This window comes from Zalophus californianus, chromosome 8 (assembly GCF_009762305.2).
Source record: "Zalophus californianus isolate mZalCal1 chromosome 8, mZalCal1.pri.v2, whole genome shotgun sequence".
Taxonomy (NCBI): Eukaryota; Metazoa; Chordata; class Mammalia; order Carnivora; family Otariidae; genus Zalophus; species Zalophus californianus.
Genome location: NC_045602.1, coordinates 19,698,601 through 19,717,761, shown reverse-complemented (window position 1 = coordinate 19,717,761; position 19,161 = coordinate 19,698,601). Strand labels below are relative to the sequence as shown.

Sequence of the window (19,161 nt, the reverse complement as noted above, 5' to 3'; positions counted from 1 at the left end):
CCCTTTCCTCCTCCCCAAAAAAGTTAAGAAACCGTGTTGACTCTAGGGATCCTGTACTCTTTCTTAGACTAAGAGAATCGAGGAGAAGTGGGGGAAGATTCCACCCTTAAGGGAGAGTTAAAGTGTGGCTGATTTACTGTAGTTGGAGTTTCACAGAAACTACTACTCCCAGAGATCTGTGCGGCAAATCCCGAGCTTATTGGTCAGGGGGAAGGACCCTCCCCTAACGTGACACAAGCAAAAGCCAATAAGCAGAGGACATTGTGGGCCTTGCCCGCTACCGCTCACCTATCAGAGGCCTGAGAGCCGATGCTTCCGGTATTCGCCCTGGGCTCCGGATCCCGCGGCACCCGGGAGACTGACTTTCTGTGGACAGTGTTACCAAAGGTATTTTGTCTTTGCTGCTGCCCAGCCTAGCTGGTGTTGGGAGGCTGTCGGTGGGCCAGGAGGGAGGTGGAGAGACCGGCACTTGTTGGGGAGTGGCGAGGAGACCCAGGCGTGCAGAGAGGATGGGGAGAATGGAGTAGGAGGTACGCGTGCGAAGGACTGGCGGCTGAGGACGAGCGAGGGGTGGGTTTAAACGTTTGAATATGTTCCATGTGACTCATTAGTGACACTTGTGGGAATATATCCTAAGGAAGCCATCCGAAATGAAGAACATGCTTTATGCGTAAAGACCTTTATCACAGCCTTATTTCTAATAAGGTAAAGTTGGCTTTAAAACCTTAAAATCAGGGGCGCCTGGGTGGCTCAGTCGTTAAGCGTCTGCCTTCGGCTCGGGTTATGTTCCCAGGGTCCTGGGATCGAGCCCCGCATCGGGCTCCCTGCTCGGCGGGAAGCCTGCTTCTCCCTCTCCCACTCCCCTGGCTTGTGTCCCCCCTCTCACTGTGCCTCTCTCTGTCAAAAAAATAAAATCTTAAAAAAAATAAATAAAACCTTAAAATCAGGCGTCTCGACAGTGAGGAAAAATTATGCGACTTAGTGAATATTAAGTGGCTTCTAAAAATAATTTATAAAACTTAAATGGCACGGAAAAACGGTAATATATAATAAGTGAAAAAATTGTGATACGAAATTATACAGTATGATTGAAAAAAAAAATTTAACCAAAACTACATAGAAAAAAGCCCAGAGTGATGTAATCATATTTTTTTTTCCTTTGGATGAATGGCTTTTTATGAATTTACCTTTTTACCTTTCTTGTGTGTTAATTTAAAAAAGTGTAAAGAACTTGAAGTTATTTTATAGTGGAAACACAATAAACAGAAAAACAAATTGGGGGTTGTGTAGCTCTGTTTAAACCTACTAGGACATGGTCTGATTCGCCTAAGCCGAGTTGTCTTTAAAGAAGATTAAAACCAGAATTCGGTGGCCACAGGCTGAGCACCAGGTCTTGGTTCTGACCATCTCTCCCCTGAACTAAAGAAACAGTGAGCTTTTCTTTCCCTGAAACTCCCTGAAATCTTAGTCTGAGGGTTTAGAGGCCAAGTATACAGTTAGCTTCAGGCAGAATTTAAATATTTTTAAAAATACAAAATAATTGGGGAACGCCTGAAGGCTGTTTCAACCTTTGTCATCTTGGCTCTGATATTTCACAGCCAGGCTGTCCACTGCTTTGGCTTTAACTACCTCCATTGTGCCATTGTGCCAGTGACTCCCAGATCCTTAACTTCTGACTGCCCAAGGTACATTGCTACGCTATAGACATCTTAGATGAAGCAGATCTAATACAAAATTTATCACACACTGCACACCCTTCCTACCTTTGAAGCACACTCTGCCCTATAGATCTCTGATTAATGGTTCAACAATTTCCCCGAGCAAAAAATGTGCGAGTTGTCCTTAATTCTCCTTTCTTCTTCACCGCTCATATCCTACCTGATATTATCTATTCCATCTGCCTTAGAAATCTCTCTTTTTTTTTTTTAAAGATTTTATTTTTGACAGAGAGAGAGAGAGCACAAGCAGGGGGAACAGCAGAGAGAGAGGGAGAAGCTGACTCCCTGCTGAGCAGGGAGCCCGATGCGGGGCTCGATCCCAGGACCCTGAGATCATGACCCGAGCCGAAGGCAGACGCTTAACCGTCTGAGCCACCCAGGCGCCCCTGCCTTAGAAATCTCTCTTGAGGGGTGCCTGGGTGGCTCAGTCGGTGAAGTGGCTTCCTTCCGCTCCGGTCATGATCCCAGGATCCTGGGATCAAGTCCCGAATTGGGCTTCTTGCTCGATGGGGAGCCTCCTTCTCCCTCTCCTGTCTGTCTCTCTCTGTCAGATAAATCTTAAAAAAAAAAAAAGAAACAAATATCTCTTAAATCAGGCTCTCCCCTCTTTCTTTACTGAAGTGGCTACAAACTTGGCTCTCTTTCTCATTGTGACATTCAGACTATTTCGTGTCCCCTTATTAAACTTATCAGTCTTCTTTCTCAGGTCCATCCTGCACATTATCACATGAATGTATGCTAGTTCCTCCTAATTCCTCAGCAAGCCCTTTATGATCAGGGAGGTAAGGTTGGAAAGGTATATTAATCTCAGAAAATAGAAGGCTTGAAATACCGTGCTAAGACGTTTTGAAAGAACTTTTTTAATATACATAGACTGTAGAGACAAAGTATTTGAGCAGAAGAACAAAATGACTATAGCTGTGATTTTTTTAAAGAGATGATTCTGCCCTGGCGCATCTGGGTGGCTCAGTCAGTTGAGCATCTAACTCATGGTTTCAGCTCAGGTCATGATCTCATGGGTCCTGGAATCAAGCCCCTACGTGGGACTCTGTGTTCAGCGGGAGTCTGCTTGAAGATTCTCTCCCTCTGCCCCTCCCATCACTCTTCCTCGTGCTCTCTCTTTCTCTTTCAAATAAATAAATCTTAAAAAATAAAAAAGATGATTCTGCCCAATCTCTTAGAGCATCCAGGCTCTGTGGGAAGGAAGAGACTGGCATCCAGAGGATTTCTCCTTTATCTGCCCCACTAAAAAGGGAGAGGTGATTAAGACCTAAACTAGCAATGGAGTACAAAGGTTTGGAACCAATTTTTGTAATTTGTATTAGATTTTTTAGAAAAATATGGCAAATTTGTTCTTGTTACTAAAATGAAAATACTAAAATTAATTCTTCTAAAAATCTCAGTAACATAAACATGTTTGTCTTTCTCTTATTTACAGATCCTTACCCTGTGCTACCCCTGGCCATACGTACCCTCAATAACATTAGACTGACTTGGGTGGCCTAAAACATACCATATAAATTGCCTTTGATCTAATTTGCCCGTTAGGAATTTTCTCTGCCCAGGAAAATGTATCATGCATTATTTATCAATAAAAGTCTTTAAAAGCGCATAAGTAGGTATTAGAGGAAAACATATATTATATAAGATCAGTGGGTTAGAGATGGCAGTTTTCTTCATTAGTAACAACAGGGGACTTATTCCTCCATTTAGCAAGCCACTGCAGACCCACTTAATCTGACATCATGTGGAAGCATAATTGACCATTCCTTCTTAGTAAAAGACTCTACAAGCAAGGACAAGGCTGGCAAAGAGGTATGAGAAATAAGTTGCAGATAAGTTAAAAGCAAATCACCAGGCAGTTTGGTAGAGAATACATTTTTTTTAAAGGTTTATTTATTTATTTGAGAGAGGGCAGGAGTGGGAGGACAGAGGAGAGGGAGAGAGAATCGCAAGCCGACTCCCCGTTGAGCGCAGAGTCTGACACGGGGCTGGATCTCATGACCCCGAGATCACCACCGGAGCCTAAGCCAAGAGTTGGACACTGAACCATCTGTGCCACTCAGGCACCGAGTAGAGACTACATTTCTGTGGATTTAGGGTCCAAAGGCGATTTCTCAAGTTCTTTGACACGTGCTACCTCAGTAAAACAGGGTTGAAAAGTATCCATTGGGTGTATTGACATCGATGGCACTGGTGAGTTGGTGAAAGCTATTTCAAAAAGGTGGTAATAGGGTCAATTTGGAGCGGTTAAGAAGAGAGTGGTGAGAAGGTGCTTGGCTGGTTTTGTTGGTGGAGTGTTCCACTCTTTTTTTTTTTTAAAGATTTTATTTATTTATATGAGAGATAAAGAGCACGAGAAGGAAGAGGGTCAGAGGGAGAAGCAGACTCCCTGCTGAGCAGGGAGCCCGATGTGGGACTCGATCCCGGGACTCCAGGATCATGACCTGAGCCGAAGGCAGTTGCTTAACCAACTGAGCCACCCAGGCGCCCTGGGTGTAGAGATTCCTAAAAAAAAAAAAAAAAAAAAAGTGGTGCAAGTTCAGACAATTCTTTGGTAACTAGTAAGATTGAATGTTACTCTAAAGATGTTTATTAATCATTGTATTATTTTGTAAATTGCCTATTGATATCCTTTGGCCATTTTAAAATTCAGGTGTTTGGTTCAAAAGAGCTTTTTTTTTTTCTTTTAAGATTTTATTTATTTATTTGAGAAAGCAGAAGCAGAAGGAACAGCAGAGGGAGAGGGAGAAGCAGGCTACCCGCTGAGCAGGGAGCCTGATGCGGGGCTGGATTCCAGGACCCTGGGATCATGACCTGAGCTGAAGGTAGTTGCTTAACAGACTGAGCCACCCAGGTGCCCCAGAGCTCTTTATGAAGTATTTTTTACATTTAAATCTTTATTTCCTTCTTTCAATCACAAAAAGTCTATTTGAATACATGCTTATTATAAAACAGTTTTTTCAAAAACAGAAATAAGAGAGTCCCATCTTATCTCTTACATCACCCCACTCCATTTTAGTTATCTATCTTGAACAGTTTTGGTGTGTATCATTCCCGATTTTTGTTTGCATCTTTATCTAAATATATACAAATACCCATGTTTGGTTTTTTTTTTTTTTCCTTCTAAAGGAAGAATATAGATGAAAGAAAACTATTTGAAAACCTTACAAAGGAGATTCTTTTAAGAAATGTTGGATCCTGAATTGCAATAAAAACGATCACTCTGTCAAATAACAGTGTGTTTTGGAATTAGATTTTGGCATTTAATTTTATAAGATTTTATTTTTTTATTTTTTTAATTAATTAATTAATTAATTAATTTATGTATTTATTTGACAGAGAGGGACACAGCGAGAGGGGGAACACAAGCAGGGGGAGTGGGAGAGGGAGAAGCAGGCTTCCCGCCGAGCAGGGAGCCCGACGTGGGGCTCAACCCCAGGACCCCGGGACCATGACCTGAGCCGAAGGCAGACGCCCAACGACTGAGCCACCCAGGTGCCCCTAATTTTATAAGATTTTAATCTTTATGCGCATTTATGATATTATATACAGTTGTTGTATAATGTATTTACAAAAAGGATTTGGGGCATCCATCTACTGTATTGATCAACTCCATGATGAGTTGATTCATTTCAGGCTGTAAGTGCATCTTGCATATTTTATTGGCTCTCCCCAATTTATCATAGCATCATGGCAGGGCTACACCCAAAACTTGTGATTACAGTAACTTAGACACAGGATTAGTAGTCAGAGTGCACATTTTTTGTTTACTTGATTCCTGTCAGTGTCTTGAAACTTTGAACCAAGAACTGCTACCATGAGCATTGCTAGTATTTTGCCTAAATTGCTGATTTTTAGTATCTTGTTTGTGATCAGGGAAGTTTGAACTAGGGGTGCCCTAGTTCAAAAATACATTTTGGGTGCATAAATGGCCAATTGTAAAAACTCTGTATTCCACAGAGGCAATCATAAAATGAACCTGTGAGACAAAAGAAAAATCTGAAATTTCATTCCTATTAGTAAAAATTTATTATTAAAACATTATTTAAAAAAAACAACAGGGCGCCTGGGTGGCTCGGTTGGTTAAGCGACTGCCTTCGGCTCAGGTCATGATCCTGGAGTCCCTGGGATTGAGTCCCGCATCGGGCTCCCTGCTCAGCGGGGAGTCTGCTTCTCCCTCTGGCCCTCTTCCCTCTCATGCTATCTCATTCTCTCTCTCTCTCAAATAAATAAATAAAATCTTAAAAAAAAAAAACATAGTGATCATTACATTTGTTTGAGCTTATTTTACAGGAAAAATAATTTCTCAGCAATGCTGGTGTTCCTGGATTGTACTTGTGGTCACCAAGCTACACACTTTCAGTGCTAAAAAGCCACTTCCTTTCAGCTGCAAGGTATTTTGGGTACCTCATTTTTATTTAACACTTTTTCCTTCGTTCTTTTTCATTATTATGTCTGGACTGAAAATGATTTATCAGGAATTTTGGAGATTTTCCACCTCATGAAAACTGGTGACGAGTTCACTGTCTGCCTTTAATTCATTCTCACAACTTGTGAATAATTCCCAGTTAGGATGTTTATGTAAATGACCCATAGCTAAATAGAATTTAAAGACTAAAAGTTAGGGGTGCCTGGCTGGCTCAGTGGGTAGAGCTTGTGACTCTTGATCTTGGGGTTATGAGCTCAAGCCCCTCATCGGGTATAGAGATTACTTTTAAAAATCTTTTAATAAAAGGGGGGGGTGCCTGGGCAGTAAGTGTCTATCTTCGGCTCAGATCATGATCCCAGGGTTCTGGGTTCGAGCCCCAAATCTGGCTCCGTGCTCAGCAGGAAGCCTGCTTCTCCCTCTCCCACTCCCCCAGCTTGTGTTCCCTCTCTCACTGTCTCTCTTCAAATAAATAAACAAAATCTTTTTTAAAAAATCTTAAAAAAAAAAAAAAGACAACTTAAGGGCGCCTGGGTGGCTCAGTTGGTTAAGCGCGACTGCCTTTGGCTCAGGTCATGATCCTGGAGTCCCAGGATCGAGTCCCACATCGGGCTCCCTGCTCAGCGGGGGGTCTGCTTCTCCCTCTGACCCTCTTCCCTCTCGTGCTTTCTCTCATTCTCTCTCCCAAATAAATAAATAAAATCTTAAAAAAAAACTTAAAAGTTAAACAGTTTTTAAATATTTTTGTTTAATGAATACTAACATAATGAACAATTTTACCAAGATTAGAATTAGAATTAATTTCTATCACTGTGCTTTATACTTTTATTTAAATTTCATAAACATCGGGGTACCTGCGTGACTCAGTTGGTTAAGTGTCTGACTCTTGATTTCAGCTCAGGTGCTGATGTCATGGGTCATGGGATAGAGCCCTGTGTTGGGCTCTGCCTTCAGCAGAGAGTCTGCTTGAGGTTCTCTCTCTCTCTCCCTCTCCCTCTGTCCCTCCCCCCACTCATGTGCTCTCTCTGTAAGTGAATAAATCTAAAAAAAAAAATAAATTTCATAAACATCTGTTGATAAAATACAATGTTGGGCGCCTGGGTGGCTCAGTGGGTTAAGCAACTGCCTTCGGCTCAGGTCATGATCCTGGAGTCCCGGGATCGAGTCCCGCATCGGGCTTCCTGCTCAGCGGGGAGTCTGCTTCTCCCTCTGACCCTCTTCCCTCTCGTGCTTTCTCTCTCTCATTCTCTCTCTCTCTCAAATAAATAAATAAAATCTTTTTAAAAAATACATTTTTCTTTAAGTTACCTAATGTACTCTTTTTTAATATTTATATTATGCTAGTCTATTTCTCAGTAAGTCAACTGTGTGAAAGTTCTTGTTTTTGTCCTAAAACTAATCTGTCACAGTCATTTATTATTGCAACATTTTATTCCTGCAGCCAATATATACACACTCAGTGATATCAAGTTGAGATATATATATCAATCAACTCACTGGTAGAATTTTGAAATAGGATGTACCTGAGGCAGTTTTTTGCCTTTTAAATAAAGAATGCTTGTCATGTTTGTCTATATTTGAAAATGAATACTTATCATTTAGATAACTTAGAATATCCAGCTTATTCTCATTACTGCCTTATTCTAATCTGACCTCATTGTCTTAGATATGTGTGGACACACTGTTAGGGATGCTAGCATTAGGCTGTTCAGTTTTCCAAAGGCTGAAATCCAAGCCAAATAGTAGATTTTGGCTGAATACTAAGGCAAAGCCAACTTTGGTGCATCTGAACTTGAAGTTCACTAAAGCAACAGTAAGCCAGGTTCTGTGCATAAGATGATTCAAGGAAAAATTTTCATACTGTGACACTGATATAGACTCTACATTATAATAATCACCAGAAATAAAGATGTTTCTCCGCCCCTGGAACTACCCCAGGAAGGAAACATTTGATTGTTGCAAAATCCTACATTAGTTTTATAGAATGTTAAAATTATATCATAAAGGGGCGTCTGAGTGGCTCAGTTGTTAAGTGTCTGTCTTCGGCTCAGGTCATGGTCCCAGGGTCCTGGGATCGAGCCCCACATCAGGCTCCCTGCTCAGTGGGAAGCCTGCTTCTCCCTCTCCCACTCCCCCTGCTTGTGTTCCCTCTCTCGCTGTGTCTCTCTGTGTCAAATAAATAAATAAAACCTTAAAAAAATTATATAAATATATTTGATTGTCCTCATGATTTCAATGACAGTATGAGTTCTTTAAGAACTGGGACTATGAGTTCTTTAAGATCTGGGACCTTGTGCTAATATGTATGGTTGCTTAACCATTCTTTTTTTTAAATCACAAAAAATGAGCAATGCTAGTGTATGGCTGCATTGGGACTATATGGCCCTGTAGGGGAGGGAAATATCTCTTAATATATATCCCCCATCGTTTTAGTTGTTATTGAAGAGCCTGGATTATTTAACAGACTTAGAAAGAATGTCCAAATACAGTTCAAAGAGGTTTACTGACAGTATCATAAGATCCTGAAGCAACAAACAAAAATGTGATCACAACACAACCCCTGGCAATACCATGACCCAATTGGAAACGCCTTTTAGGATATAATGGATACAGAGCAGTCCATCTGAAAGTACTTGCCAGCACTTAATGAAATGTACTAGGAACTGACAGGCAAAGAAGTTAAGTCTGGTTTCTACTCTCAAGGACTTAGTGTGTGAGTTGTGAAATTTGAGGTAGCGCATGAAAGAGGGACTGGTAATTGCAGGTAATAAACTGAAGATGTCACACGAGTGCTTTAGACTATAAGGGCTATAGGCGTTAAGAGGAGGAAAGTATCAACTTTAGCAGGATGATTAAGGAAGACCTCTTGGAGGAGATGGTATTTAAGCTGGGCCTTCACTTCACCTGTCATTTATTATGTGTTTTGAATGGGCCGGCCACTGTAACTTGTGAAGATGAATAAACAGAAGTAAGACTGGACGGGTAGGTAGGTCCACACTGGGCAGGGGTTTGAATGCCCAACTGAGGAATTCAGACTTTATCCTATAGGCCAGTGCTGTCCAGCAGAATTTTCCTCACTGATGGAAATGTTCTGTTCTGCCCTGTACAATATGAGAGCCACTAGCCACATGTAACTGTGGACCACTTTAAAAAGGGCTAGTGTGACTGAGCAACTGGATTTTTTAAAATTTTAATTAAATTTACAAAACACACATGGTTCGTAGCTACTGTATTGAACAGTGCAGCTCTAGGCAGTAGGTAACGTCTGCCAGTTTTTTTTTTTTAATACCTGCCAATTTTTAAGCTGATAAATGATATACTTAAAAGGACATTTTAAGATTGGTTTTGCACAAGATGGACTGAAGAAAGCCAGAGGTGGGGAAACCAAGTAGGAGGAGATTATTGCAGTCATCTAGGTTAGAGGTGCCAGTGATTGATTCAGGATGGTGCCAGTGGGAATGACTGGATTCAGAAACAGTTCTAAGAATTGATAAGATTTGACGACTGAGAGTATAGGAGAGCAGTCAAATGGAGTCCCGAGTTTTTAGCCTGAATGAATATTGAGAATGGTGATAACCATTAAGGAGCTGCTGTTGAGAGCAAAAACACCATTTTTTTTTCTTGTATGCACACCTGGTTTGAAATGAGTGTGGTCAGGGCTAACATCAGCCATAATGTGAAGCCTAACAGACGAATAGCACTGCAGCTCAGCAAGGAAGCCAGGAGAAGAGATGGAGGCCTGACAGTAATAAACAGATGATAAAAGCACAAGAGTAGGTGACATTGGAAGGAAAGAAAAGGGAAAACAGTGGTGAGAACTGAGTACCAAACTTTTGGACTCTATCCACATCTAAATAAAAATTGAAAAGCTGAATTCCCACGTACAGGGGAATCATTGGATACAATATGGCATGCCTTGTAGCTACTTAAAAGATTGAGGGAGCTCTATTTTTATTGACTTGGAAAGGTACCCATGATTTAAAATAAATTAGTGAATAATATGTAACATATGATCCTTGTGGTAATTGTCATTTTTTTGAAAACCCCTTCCCTAATCTGGGGGCAACTGCCCTTTGTGTGAGTCTTGGTGGGAGGCAGAGCCGCATCACCCTGTCACAGAAGCCTTTGTGGGGAAACCCTCTCTCCAACCTGGCAGCTAGAGCAGGGCATGGAAGCTAGGCTTAGCCAGTGGGGAGGTTTCCCTCTGGACCCCCATTCGTCATCTTAAGCAATTGCCATCAAAGAAGGGGCAGTGAAGTTAGATTCTCACACACTAATGTGTGGGGGAGAGAGTGATGGCCATGGTTTATTCTGCCTAGCCCCACTTGGTTCCTGCTTGTTTTCAGAGCCTGGTTCTTGAGGCTTCTTTTTTTGCTTAAATTAGCCAGAGTGGTTTCTGTTGTTAGTACCCAGGAACTTTGACTTATACCCTCACTTTTTGTTTAAAAGAAAAACAAATTGGGGCACCTGGTTGGCTCAGTTGGGTGGGCATCTGCCTTTGGCTTGGGTCATGATCAGGTCCTGGGATCTACCCCTGCATCAGGTACCCTGCTCAGTGGGGGCGTCTGCTTCTCCCTCTGACCCTCCCCCCTGCTCATGCTCTTGCTCACTCTATCTCTCTCAAATGAATAAATAAAAAAATCTTTAAGGGCACCTGGGTGGCTCAGATGGTTAAGCGTCTGCCTTCGGCTCAGGTCGTGATCCCAGAGTCCTGGGATCGAGCCCCACCTCGGGCTCCTTGCTCAGCAGGGAGCCTGCTTCTCCCTCTGCCTGCCACTCCCCTTGCTTGTGCTCGCTCGCTCTCTCTGACAAATAAATAAATAAAATCTTCAAAAAAATTTTATTTCCTCAATTCAAGAGCCAATCAAAGTTTATATATTGCATTTGCTTGTTATGGCTCAGTAGTGTCTTTTAATCTGTCACATTCCTTCGTCCTTGTATCCCCTTGAAAATACCTGTGAAAAGCCTAAGCCAATTGTCTTGTAAAATGTCCTACATTTTGGATTTGTCTAATTATATTCTCCTGGTAAATCTTTCCTTTTTACTGATTTCAGACAACCTGTATCCAAAAGGATGGAGTTAGGAAAAGGAAGACTTCTCAGGACGGGGCTGAATGCGTTGTATCAGGCAATACACCCAGTTCATGGCCTTGTCTGGACTGATGGGCGTCAGGTAGTCCTGACTGATTTACAGCTTCACAGTGGAGAGGCCAGGTTTGGGGATTCCAAGGTCATTGGACAGTTTGAACATGTGTACGGAGTGTCCTGGGCCCCCCCCGCTGTGGCTGACGTGCCCGCTCTGCTCGCCGTCCAGCACAAGAAGCATGTTGCCTTGTGGCAGCTGTGTCCCAGCACTACGGAGACAAGCAGATGGCTGATGTCGCAGACCTGTGAGATTAGAGAATCACTTCCTGTCCTTCCCCAGGGCTGTGTGTGGCATCCAAAGAGTCCTGTCCTGGCTGTGTTGACGGCACAGGATGTGTCCGTCCTCCCAAGCGTCTATGGTGACGGTCCCCGGGTGAAAGCAGACGTCAATACCAGGGGCCTCATTCACTGTGCCTGTTGGACCCAGGATGGCCGGAGGCTGGTGGTGGCAGTTGGCAGCAGCCTGCATTCCTTTATTTGGGACAGTGCTCAGAAGACTCTTCGCAGGTGCTCCTCCTACCCAGTGTTTGCTGTGGATAGCTACGTGCGCTCCATCGGAGCCACCGCAGACTCACAGGTCGCTGTAGCGACTGAGCTTCCACTAGATAAGATTTGTGGCTTAAATGCATCCGAAACTTTTGACGTTCCTCCTGGTGGGGAAGACACTCGTCTGTGTGCCTCACCGGTTACTGATGAAGGACCCACCGGGGATCAGGGGGCGGTTGCTTCTGAAACATACTTTGAAACCTCAGTTTCTCCCATTTCTTCTTCCTTTTCAGATCCTCTGGATCTAACTCATATACATTCCAGTACCGCCAAATCGGAGGGTAGTTCTCTTATTTGTCTAAGAAAAAAGGACTACTTGACAGGAACCGGCCTGGATTCTTCACATTTGGTCCTTGTGACCTTTGAGAAAGAGGTCACCCAGACCAGAAAAGTCACCATTCCCGGGATTCTGGCTCCCGATCTAATAGCATTAAATCCTAAAGCACAGGTGGTGGCGGTGGCTTCCAATACGTACCATGTCATTTTTATCTATTCTGTCATTCCATCATGTGTGCCAAATATCCGGCAGATTCAGTTAGAGAGAAGTGAAAAGCCAAAAGGCATATGCTTCTTGACAGATAAGTTATTATTGATTTTGGTAGGAAGACAAAAATCCACTGATTCAGCATTTCTTCCTTCTTCAAAGACTGATCAGTATATCATTCGTTTGATTGTTAGAGAAGTAACATTGGAAGAAGAATCTCCAGTAACAGCAAGTGAAAACCAGAGTGGAGTCTCTACTCTCAGTATTCTATTAAATAAAACAGATAGAAAAAAGCTAATTGAAAGTCTTTCCCCAGACTTTTGTCACCCAAACAGAGGGCTCTTAACAGCTAACGGCAGTGGGCAAAGCGGGAGGCCTGGAAAAACCCTTATTAAAGAAATCAAAAGTCCTCCCACCAGTGTCTGTGACGGCCCCGTCGCCCTTGACGCTCTAGATGATGAGCCTGTTAACCGCTCGGTAACGCTGCCCAGATCCAGCGGCACACCCCACCACACCCTAACTCCCGAACCTCCTGATTGGCCTCCAAGCAAGAGCTTACAAAGGGAAAAGGAAATTTCCCGGCTGTCTAAGGAAATGGAAATTTTATCTAGGACCCTGACTGAAGTGCAGCGACGTCTCTCTGAACTCACAGACGTTCTGCAAAAGGAGAAGTTCTCTCCTGGGTACCCACTCTCTCAGGACCCACCCTATGTGCACGTCGCTTATCAGGTAACTTCTCCTTTGAGGAGCTGCCCCTATACGTGAAAGCTCCTGCAGCCCGTGGGTACTGACAAGAAAAACTCATTGATGAGCAAGATGGTGTTGTAGCTGAACCTCATGAGCAGGGCGTGTTACGTTACAGGCAAGTTGTTCTACCTCTCTAGGTTGGCTGCCAGCCAGATGGGCACGCATACCGGCGTATGCTGGGATTGTGTCACCTGTATGGTGTAAAATATGAATGACTGTACTCATCCTGGCAATTTATATTTAAAAGAAAAAAAAATTCTCCTTATTGTGCTATTTCACTGTGGGAAACTTTTCCGTATGCATTGCAGAGAGAAAGGTTAGGTCGATTTAGAAAGATTTAATGCGTGTGCAAATATATCATATTACATGAATGGGATCATAGCTGATCTGTTTTTATCATGAACATTTTCATTCCCCATTGAATGTGGCCCTGCCCCCCGCCATAACTCACTTTAATTCACGGCTTAACATGGCTCCCTCCATTATTTTAGTTCATTCTCCTATAATCTTACACACTTCTTTGTATACATAGATCTGTAGATGTGGGGGTGGTGGTGTGTCATTGTTTTACAAAAATGGGGTCATAGGGTGCACTCTCTGTGCTGAGAGCACACCGTTTATGTAGCTGGGCCCCTGGTGGACATGCACGTTGCCTTTAGCTCTTCACTTCTCTTCAGTCGCTCCCAGTCCTGCTGTAGTGGTATGGTACCCTTATGTGTAGCTGTTTGTATTCCTACTTTTATTTCTGTTGGGTTGGTTCCCAGAAGTGGAAGTGCTAATTTGAAGAGTATATATAGACATATATGTTTCTACTTTTCACAGAGTTGCCAGATTGCCTCCCAAAGATTTTTTACTTAATGCATCATCACATACCCCTTCTCAACCTATGAGACTGTCTTTTCCTCACAGCCCCACCAGTCTGATAAGTATGAAATGCTTTTCACTTTTATTCATTTGTATTTCCTTTACTATTAGTGAATTTGAGTATGTCTTCATGGTTTTTGGTCAATTGAATATGAATTGCCTATTGCTCATTTTTTTCCTTTTGAGTTATCAGTTTATAAGAGGTTTTTGTATATTATAGAAATTAATAGGGGCATCTGGGTGGCTCAGGTCATGATCTCAGGGTCCTGGGATCAAGCCCCGCATCTGGCTCCCTGCTCATCAGGGGATCTGCTTCTCCCTCCCCCTGCTCTTGTGCTCTTGCTTGCTTTCTCTCTCTCTCTCTCCCTCTCAAATAAATAAACATAAAATCTTTTAAAAAAAAAATACTACTGTTTGACCAACTCAGGATGTTGGGTTTTTGTTTTGTTTTGTTTTGTTTTACAAGAGAACAAATCTACACCTTTATTTACTTTTCATTAAATTTAAATCCTTGAGGGGTACAGCATCACACGGATTCTGTGGCCAATGGCTTTAGCAGGAAGGTTGCTTCGGAATTTGGCACGAACCATGCCACTGTTTCCATGAGCACGAGTTACTTTTCCCCAGATTACTCCGGTTTTGTTTGGTTTGCCACCAGGAGTCACTGTGTTGTTCTTTGCTTTGTACACATAAGCACATCTCTTGCCTAAGATACTAGAATTCTGTTTCATCTTGAGCATAAACACCTTGGATTTTAAGAAGAGCTGTGTGTGGTTCCAGAGACCCCGCTTATAGCCAGCAAAAATGGCCTTGGACCACAGCCTTCCAGACATTATTTGGCGTTACAGGAGTCCTGTTCCCAGCAGGCCTCCACAGACTCCAAGATGGCCAGGATGTAGGTTTTTAAATGAACCAAAGAATAGTTTAAAACTGAATTAAAATTTTTTTATTGTGAAAAATTTCAAACATATATTCTTTATTATGAAAAATTGTAAACATAAAGACTGCATAATGAAATCCTTTTAATATCTGTCATCTGGATTTAATAGTTATTAACATTTTGCCATAATTGCTTTTTTTTTTTAATTCCTAAAATATTTTAAGTAGGAAGGTCATGGTATTTAACCCATAAATATTTTGAGATCTAATCCTTTTGTTGTGTTAAATAATGTAGGCAAACCTCCTTATTTACAACTGGTCTAGTTTTTTTTTTCCTTTTAAAAATTTTATTTATTTATTTGAGAGAGAGAGAGCACTAGCAGGGCCAGGAGCAGAGGGAGAGGGAGAAGCAGACTCCCCATTGAGCAAGGAGCCCATGTGGAGCTCGGTCCCAGGACCTTGGGATCACAACCCGAGCCGAAGGCAGATGCCCAACTGACCGAGCCACCCAGGCACCCCACAGCTGGATTAGTTATAAGGATAGTAAATAGGATTTTAAAAAACTACTAACACATTCTGTTCTTAAGAAATGTTAACTCTGTTGCTTCTGCAATCAGTTTAACAACTTTTATTTTTATATTTGAAGAAATCTTATTATGTAGGTCCTGTTGTTGAAAAAAGAGCCATACTCCTCTGCAATGGCAAACTAAGGCTCAGTACAGTCCAGCAGACTTTCGGCCTCTCTCTTGTCGAAATGCTCCACGGTAGGTAGAATTCAAGAAATTGGTTCTACCCCACACTCCCTCCTTCTACCATCTATTTTGTAACTTTCATTGATAATAAAGGTGAAGTATACAAACCATTCAGTGATTCACGAGAAAGTTAACAAGAATTGTTCATTGCCTACTGTATACACAAGTCTATCATAGGTACCAAAACACATGGGAAATACGGGTTCCGCCCTTGAGGAACTTACAGCCTAGCTGGAAGACCTAAATGTACACAGGAAAAAACTGGAAGAGTTACAAAGCAATATATAACAGCTGCAAAGGAATGACATTAAAACCTCATATATACCTGTTGCACTAAACATAAAGATCATAGCAGCATTGCAGAATATTTCTTAAAGGAGTTGGTCATTTTAATATGCAGCAAACATGGGATGAGAAGGGTATCCCTAAATGCCAGCGAACTGAGCTGTGCCCACTCTTCAAATGCACAGCATGGTGGTTTTTTTATGCCTCATTCTTCTAATGGTAGCCACCACGTTGAACATGAAATCTGTTTCTAGCACCAGCATTTTCTTGTTTTGACACATGCATTTGTGATATGATTTCATAATTGTCATCTGTCCTGGGTGGAGTTACTATTCCATTCCGAGTGTACCATATTTTACTTCACCATATTTTCTTTGACCTTCCAGTGGTTTCCAGTTTCAGCAGCATACATAGCACTGATAAAAACCTCTCTGCATATTTTACATGTTGTTCCTGGAAAGTATAGATTTTTCAGAAGTGAAATTACAGCGTCAAAGGTGAGGCACAGTAGATTTGAAAGAACCAGAGAAGGTCCAGGCATGTGTTAAGGCCACTGGCCCTGGGTTACTGCAGAACAAACCATTCAGGATTATCTGGACCATTCTAGTCTAGCAGTAGTCAGCTAAGCGTCCTTAGGTGTCTAGAGGTTGGTAATGACCTAAAGAGTAAAGCTTCCTCCAGAGAGTAGCTGTTCCCACCTTCACATAGTTTCTGGAGAAACTGCTTAAGAGCGAGTAGAGAGGGACACTCCATACGCAACCCCTAACACATGTGCACTATATACACAATCATATACATAGCACTGAGTGATAAGTGCCCCGCCTGGGTAAAGATGGATGTCCCCTAGCTATGCCTACGTCATCAATGCCGTCAATACCCGCTCCTGCCATATAACGTCACCCTCAGTAGTACTCAGTCCTTCCGTCTCCCCAGTTGTCTGCACGGTCTTACAATGATCAGTTCAGTATTATCAACTACTCTATTCTTACCCTCAAAAAAAATATTTATCTTCTTTTTCTTCATAGAATAAGATGAGATATCCTAAATTTCCTATGTGTTTATTTCACTTTGCAGACTCGCACTGGATCCTTCTCTGTGCTGATAGCGAAGGCTTCATCCCATTAACATTCACGGCCACCCAGGAAATAACCATCAGAGATGGCAGCGCAAATGTCTTCACGGACTCTGTCTCAGAGTCTTAATCCTGCTCCTTCTCTTGATGTCTTGAGAGACCTAACTGTCGAGAGCGTAGACGCCACCGGCTGATCTATCCATTTAGGCAGTATGGCCTGATACCCTTTCAGATGAGGTCATTCAGACAATATTTCTTTTCCACCGTGGACTCTCCTCGGCTGGGGTTTGCACAGTCGCTCAGAGGTGAAGCACCTGCTGTGGTTGGCTTGGCCGCTGTTCCTCCTTGTCTCCCTCCCCACCCCACCCCACCCCTCGCCGCCCTGGGCTGCAGCCCCCTGCTTTCCGGCAGAGCTCAGTCTTTGTTAGATGGCTCAAAAAGTGGTTGTTTACATATTCATGACTGTGGTTTTGTCTAAGGGCAGAATTCCCAGAACAAAACAGTATTCTGGTGCCATATGGATTGTGTTTTATGGTTTCTCTGAGGCTTTCTGTCCCTTACCCCAAACTGTTAAAGCTGTCTTAGAAGCACTTAAAAGGTACTTCAGCATTGTTATAGACCATTTCCTTGGCTTAGAGTTGAGAGTAAGAGGTACTGGAGAACATATGCTCTGACATATCCTTCTTACCCCAAACCAGCAGGAAGGAATCAGCAAAGCTCAAAAGAAGACAAAAAATCGATTGATTTCTGTCCCCAGGGCAGAACAGGAAGTAGTTCTGATGTTGGCTGGACCTGCCAGGATTTAAACCTAACTCTCTTGCTTCCTTAAAAAATTCTGGCCAACTAAGGTCCGAAAAACTAGCCCTGGGCAAATAGCAAATGTCAAGTGCTTTGACCCCTCTGGACCCCACTGGAGCATGTGCTTATGTTAATTGTGTGATGCCAAGCCCAGGTGATGTCTAAGGCATGATGGCGTGCTCTGGCTACTCCTGATTTTCTCCCTGAAATGCCTTTTTTCTTTTTTTCTTTTTCCAATTTTGGGATCATAAAAATGTCCTATTTTTCTCCCAGTAGTCAGCTCCCTTAGTTGAATTGTCACTTTCATTTTGATGTTTCTCTTTTCCCTCCATTCAAGTCTTAGAGACCAGCAAAGAGTCTCTGAGAGAAAGTAGTTCAGAAAATTGGAGATTTCACTGAATCTGAGGTAGGTAAAAAGTACCAGTTTATTATAATTAACGGGCTGAAGTGCCAACTTAGTAGAGTGGAAAGAGCCCTGAATGCAACTTCAGATGGACACACCACTTCTCAAACAGGATCATAAATTTCAGTGACGGCAGCCTGACAAATTGATGAGTGTGTGGCTGGTCAGGGCACATCTGCAGATAAATTGTTTTAGCAGAGAGGTTCCATTAGCACATATGCATCTTTTCCCCCTTTCCTTGAAAATTATCTGGAAGGAAAGGTTTCGTGCCCTTGGGGACTCCTGTCTCTCTGTTACCGTTTATGAAGATGGAGCTGGGATAGGAAAGAGGCGAGGGCCCATTTTGTGGTTCAAATGCATTAGGCGGCTGCTAGAATAATGGAAGTGGAGGCTGCTGGTCTGTCATCAGGTGCCTGAGAGCCGTCGCCGAGGACAGCCTGGGGCCTGGCTCCATTTGCAGAGGAAGTGTCTGGGCAGGATGAAAGCACACTATTAGGAAGCCTGGGGGGCCTGGGGACCCTGTAGTAAGATCAGGGCAGGTGCGTCAAGGTACAGGTTATAACCACCGTTTCCCTGGTCAGAGTCCTGTGAATGAGTCCATAAAGTCCCTAAAGCTTGTTGTGGCTGTTATGAATGTTTTGATGGTATTTTCTCTGTGATTATCGCTGGTATAAAGAGAAGTTCTTGATTTTATGTTTGTGGACATTGTATTTCTTCTGGTGGACGGTCTGGCACATAAATTATGTATTTCTTTACAACAAATCTGATTCCATGACAACTCTCCTACGAAAGAACGTTTCCTTGGCCCCTGCTATTATTATAGTCATTGGAGCAATAGTAGTTAATGCAGTATTTGCTGGCTTTGGATACAGGGACAGAAGAGCTATAATCTTTTAATTATTGTTTAATGTTCTGTTGAGAATATTTTGCATAAGGAAAGACGTTCTTTACAAATCCCATTTGGTGCCCAAATTTTTCTAAATTTCGTATGGGTATTTATTATTTGATACACACAATACATATAAAGCATAGGAAGGCTT

General features: G+C 42.5%; 1 protein-coding gene across 3 annotated transcripts; it reads left to right on the top strand.

Annotated features, from left to right (window-relative positions):
- Positions 1 to 312: 312 nt before the first annotated feature.
- Positions 313 to 18,814, top strand: LOC113936959 (WD repeat and coiled coil containing). 3 transcript variants are annotated; one of them, XM_027620539.2, is made up of 4 exons: positions 313 to 530; positions 11,202 to 13,050; positions 15,458 to 15,575; positions 16,923 to 18,814. In XM_027620539.2, exons 2-4 carry the CDS (start codon positions 11,221 to 11,223, stop codon positions 17,048 to 17,050), a joined length of 2,076 nt encoding a protein of 691 aa, XP_027476340.2. In that variant the 5' UTR covers positions 313 to 530; positions 11,202 to 11,220; the 3' UTR covers positions 17,051 to 18,814. The 3 variants fall into 3 exon arrangements, with proteins under 3 accessions (XP_027476340.2, XP_027476339.2, XP_027476341.2); XM_027620538.2 differs by having other exon boundaries at positions 331 to 387; XM_027620540.2 differs by lacking the exon at positions 313 to 530 and adding an exon at positions 6,045 to 6,115.
- Positions 18,815 to 19,161: the final 347 nt, after the last annotated feature.

Coding starts and splice junctions, on each gene's coding strand:
- LOC113936959 (XM_027620539.2), top strand. CDS start 11,221: ATGGAGTTAGGAAAAGGAAGACTTCTCAGGACGGGGCTGAATGCGTTG. Junction 13,051..15,457: donor ATGTGCACGTCGCTTATCAG/GTAACTTCTCCT, acceptor TTATATTTGAAG/AAATCTTATTATGTAGGTCC. Junction 15,576..16,922: donor TCTTGTCGAAATGCTCCACG/GTAGGTAGAATT, acceptor TTCACTTTGCAG/ACTCGCACTGGATCCTTCTC.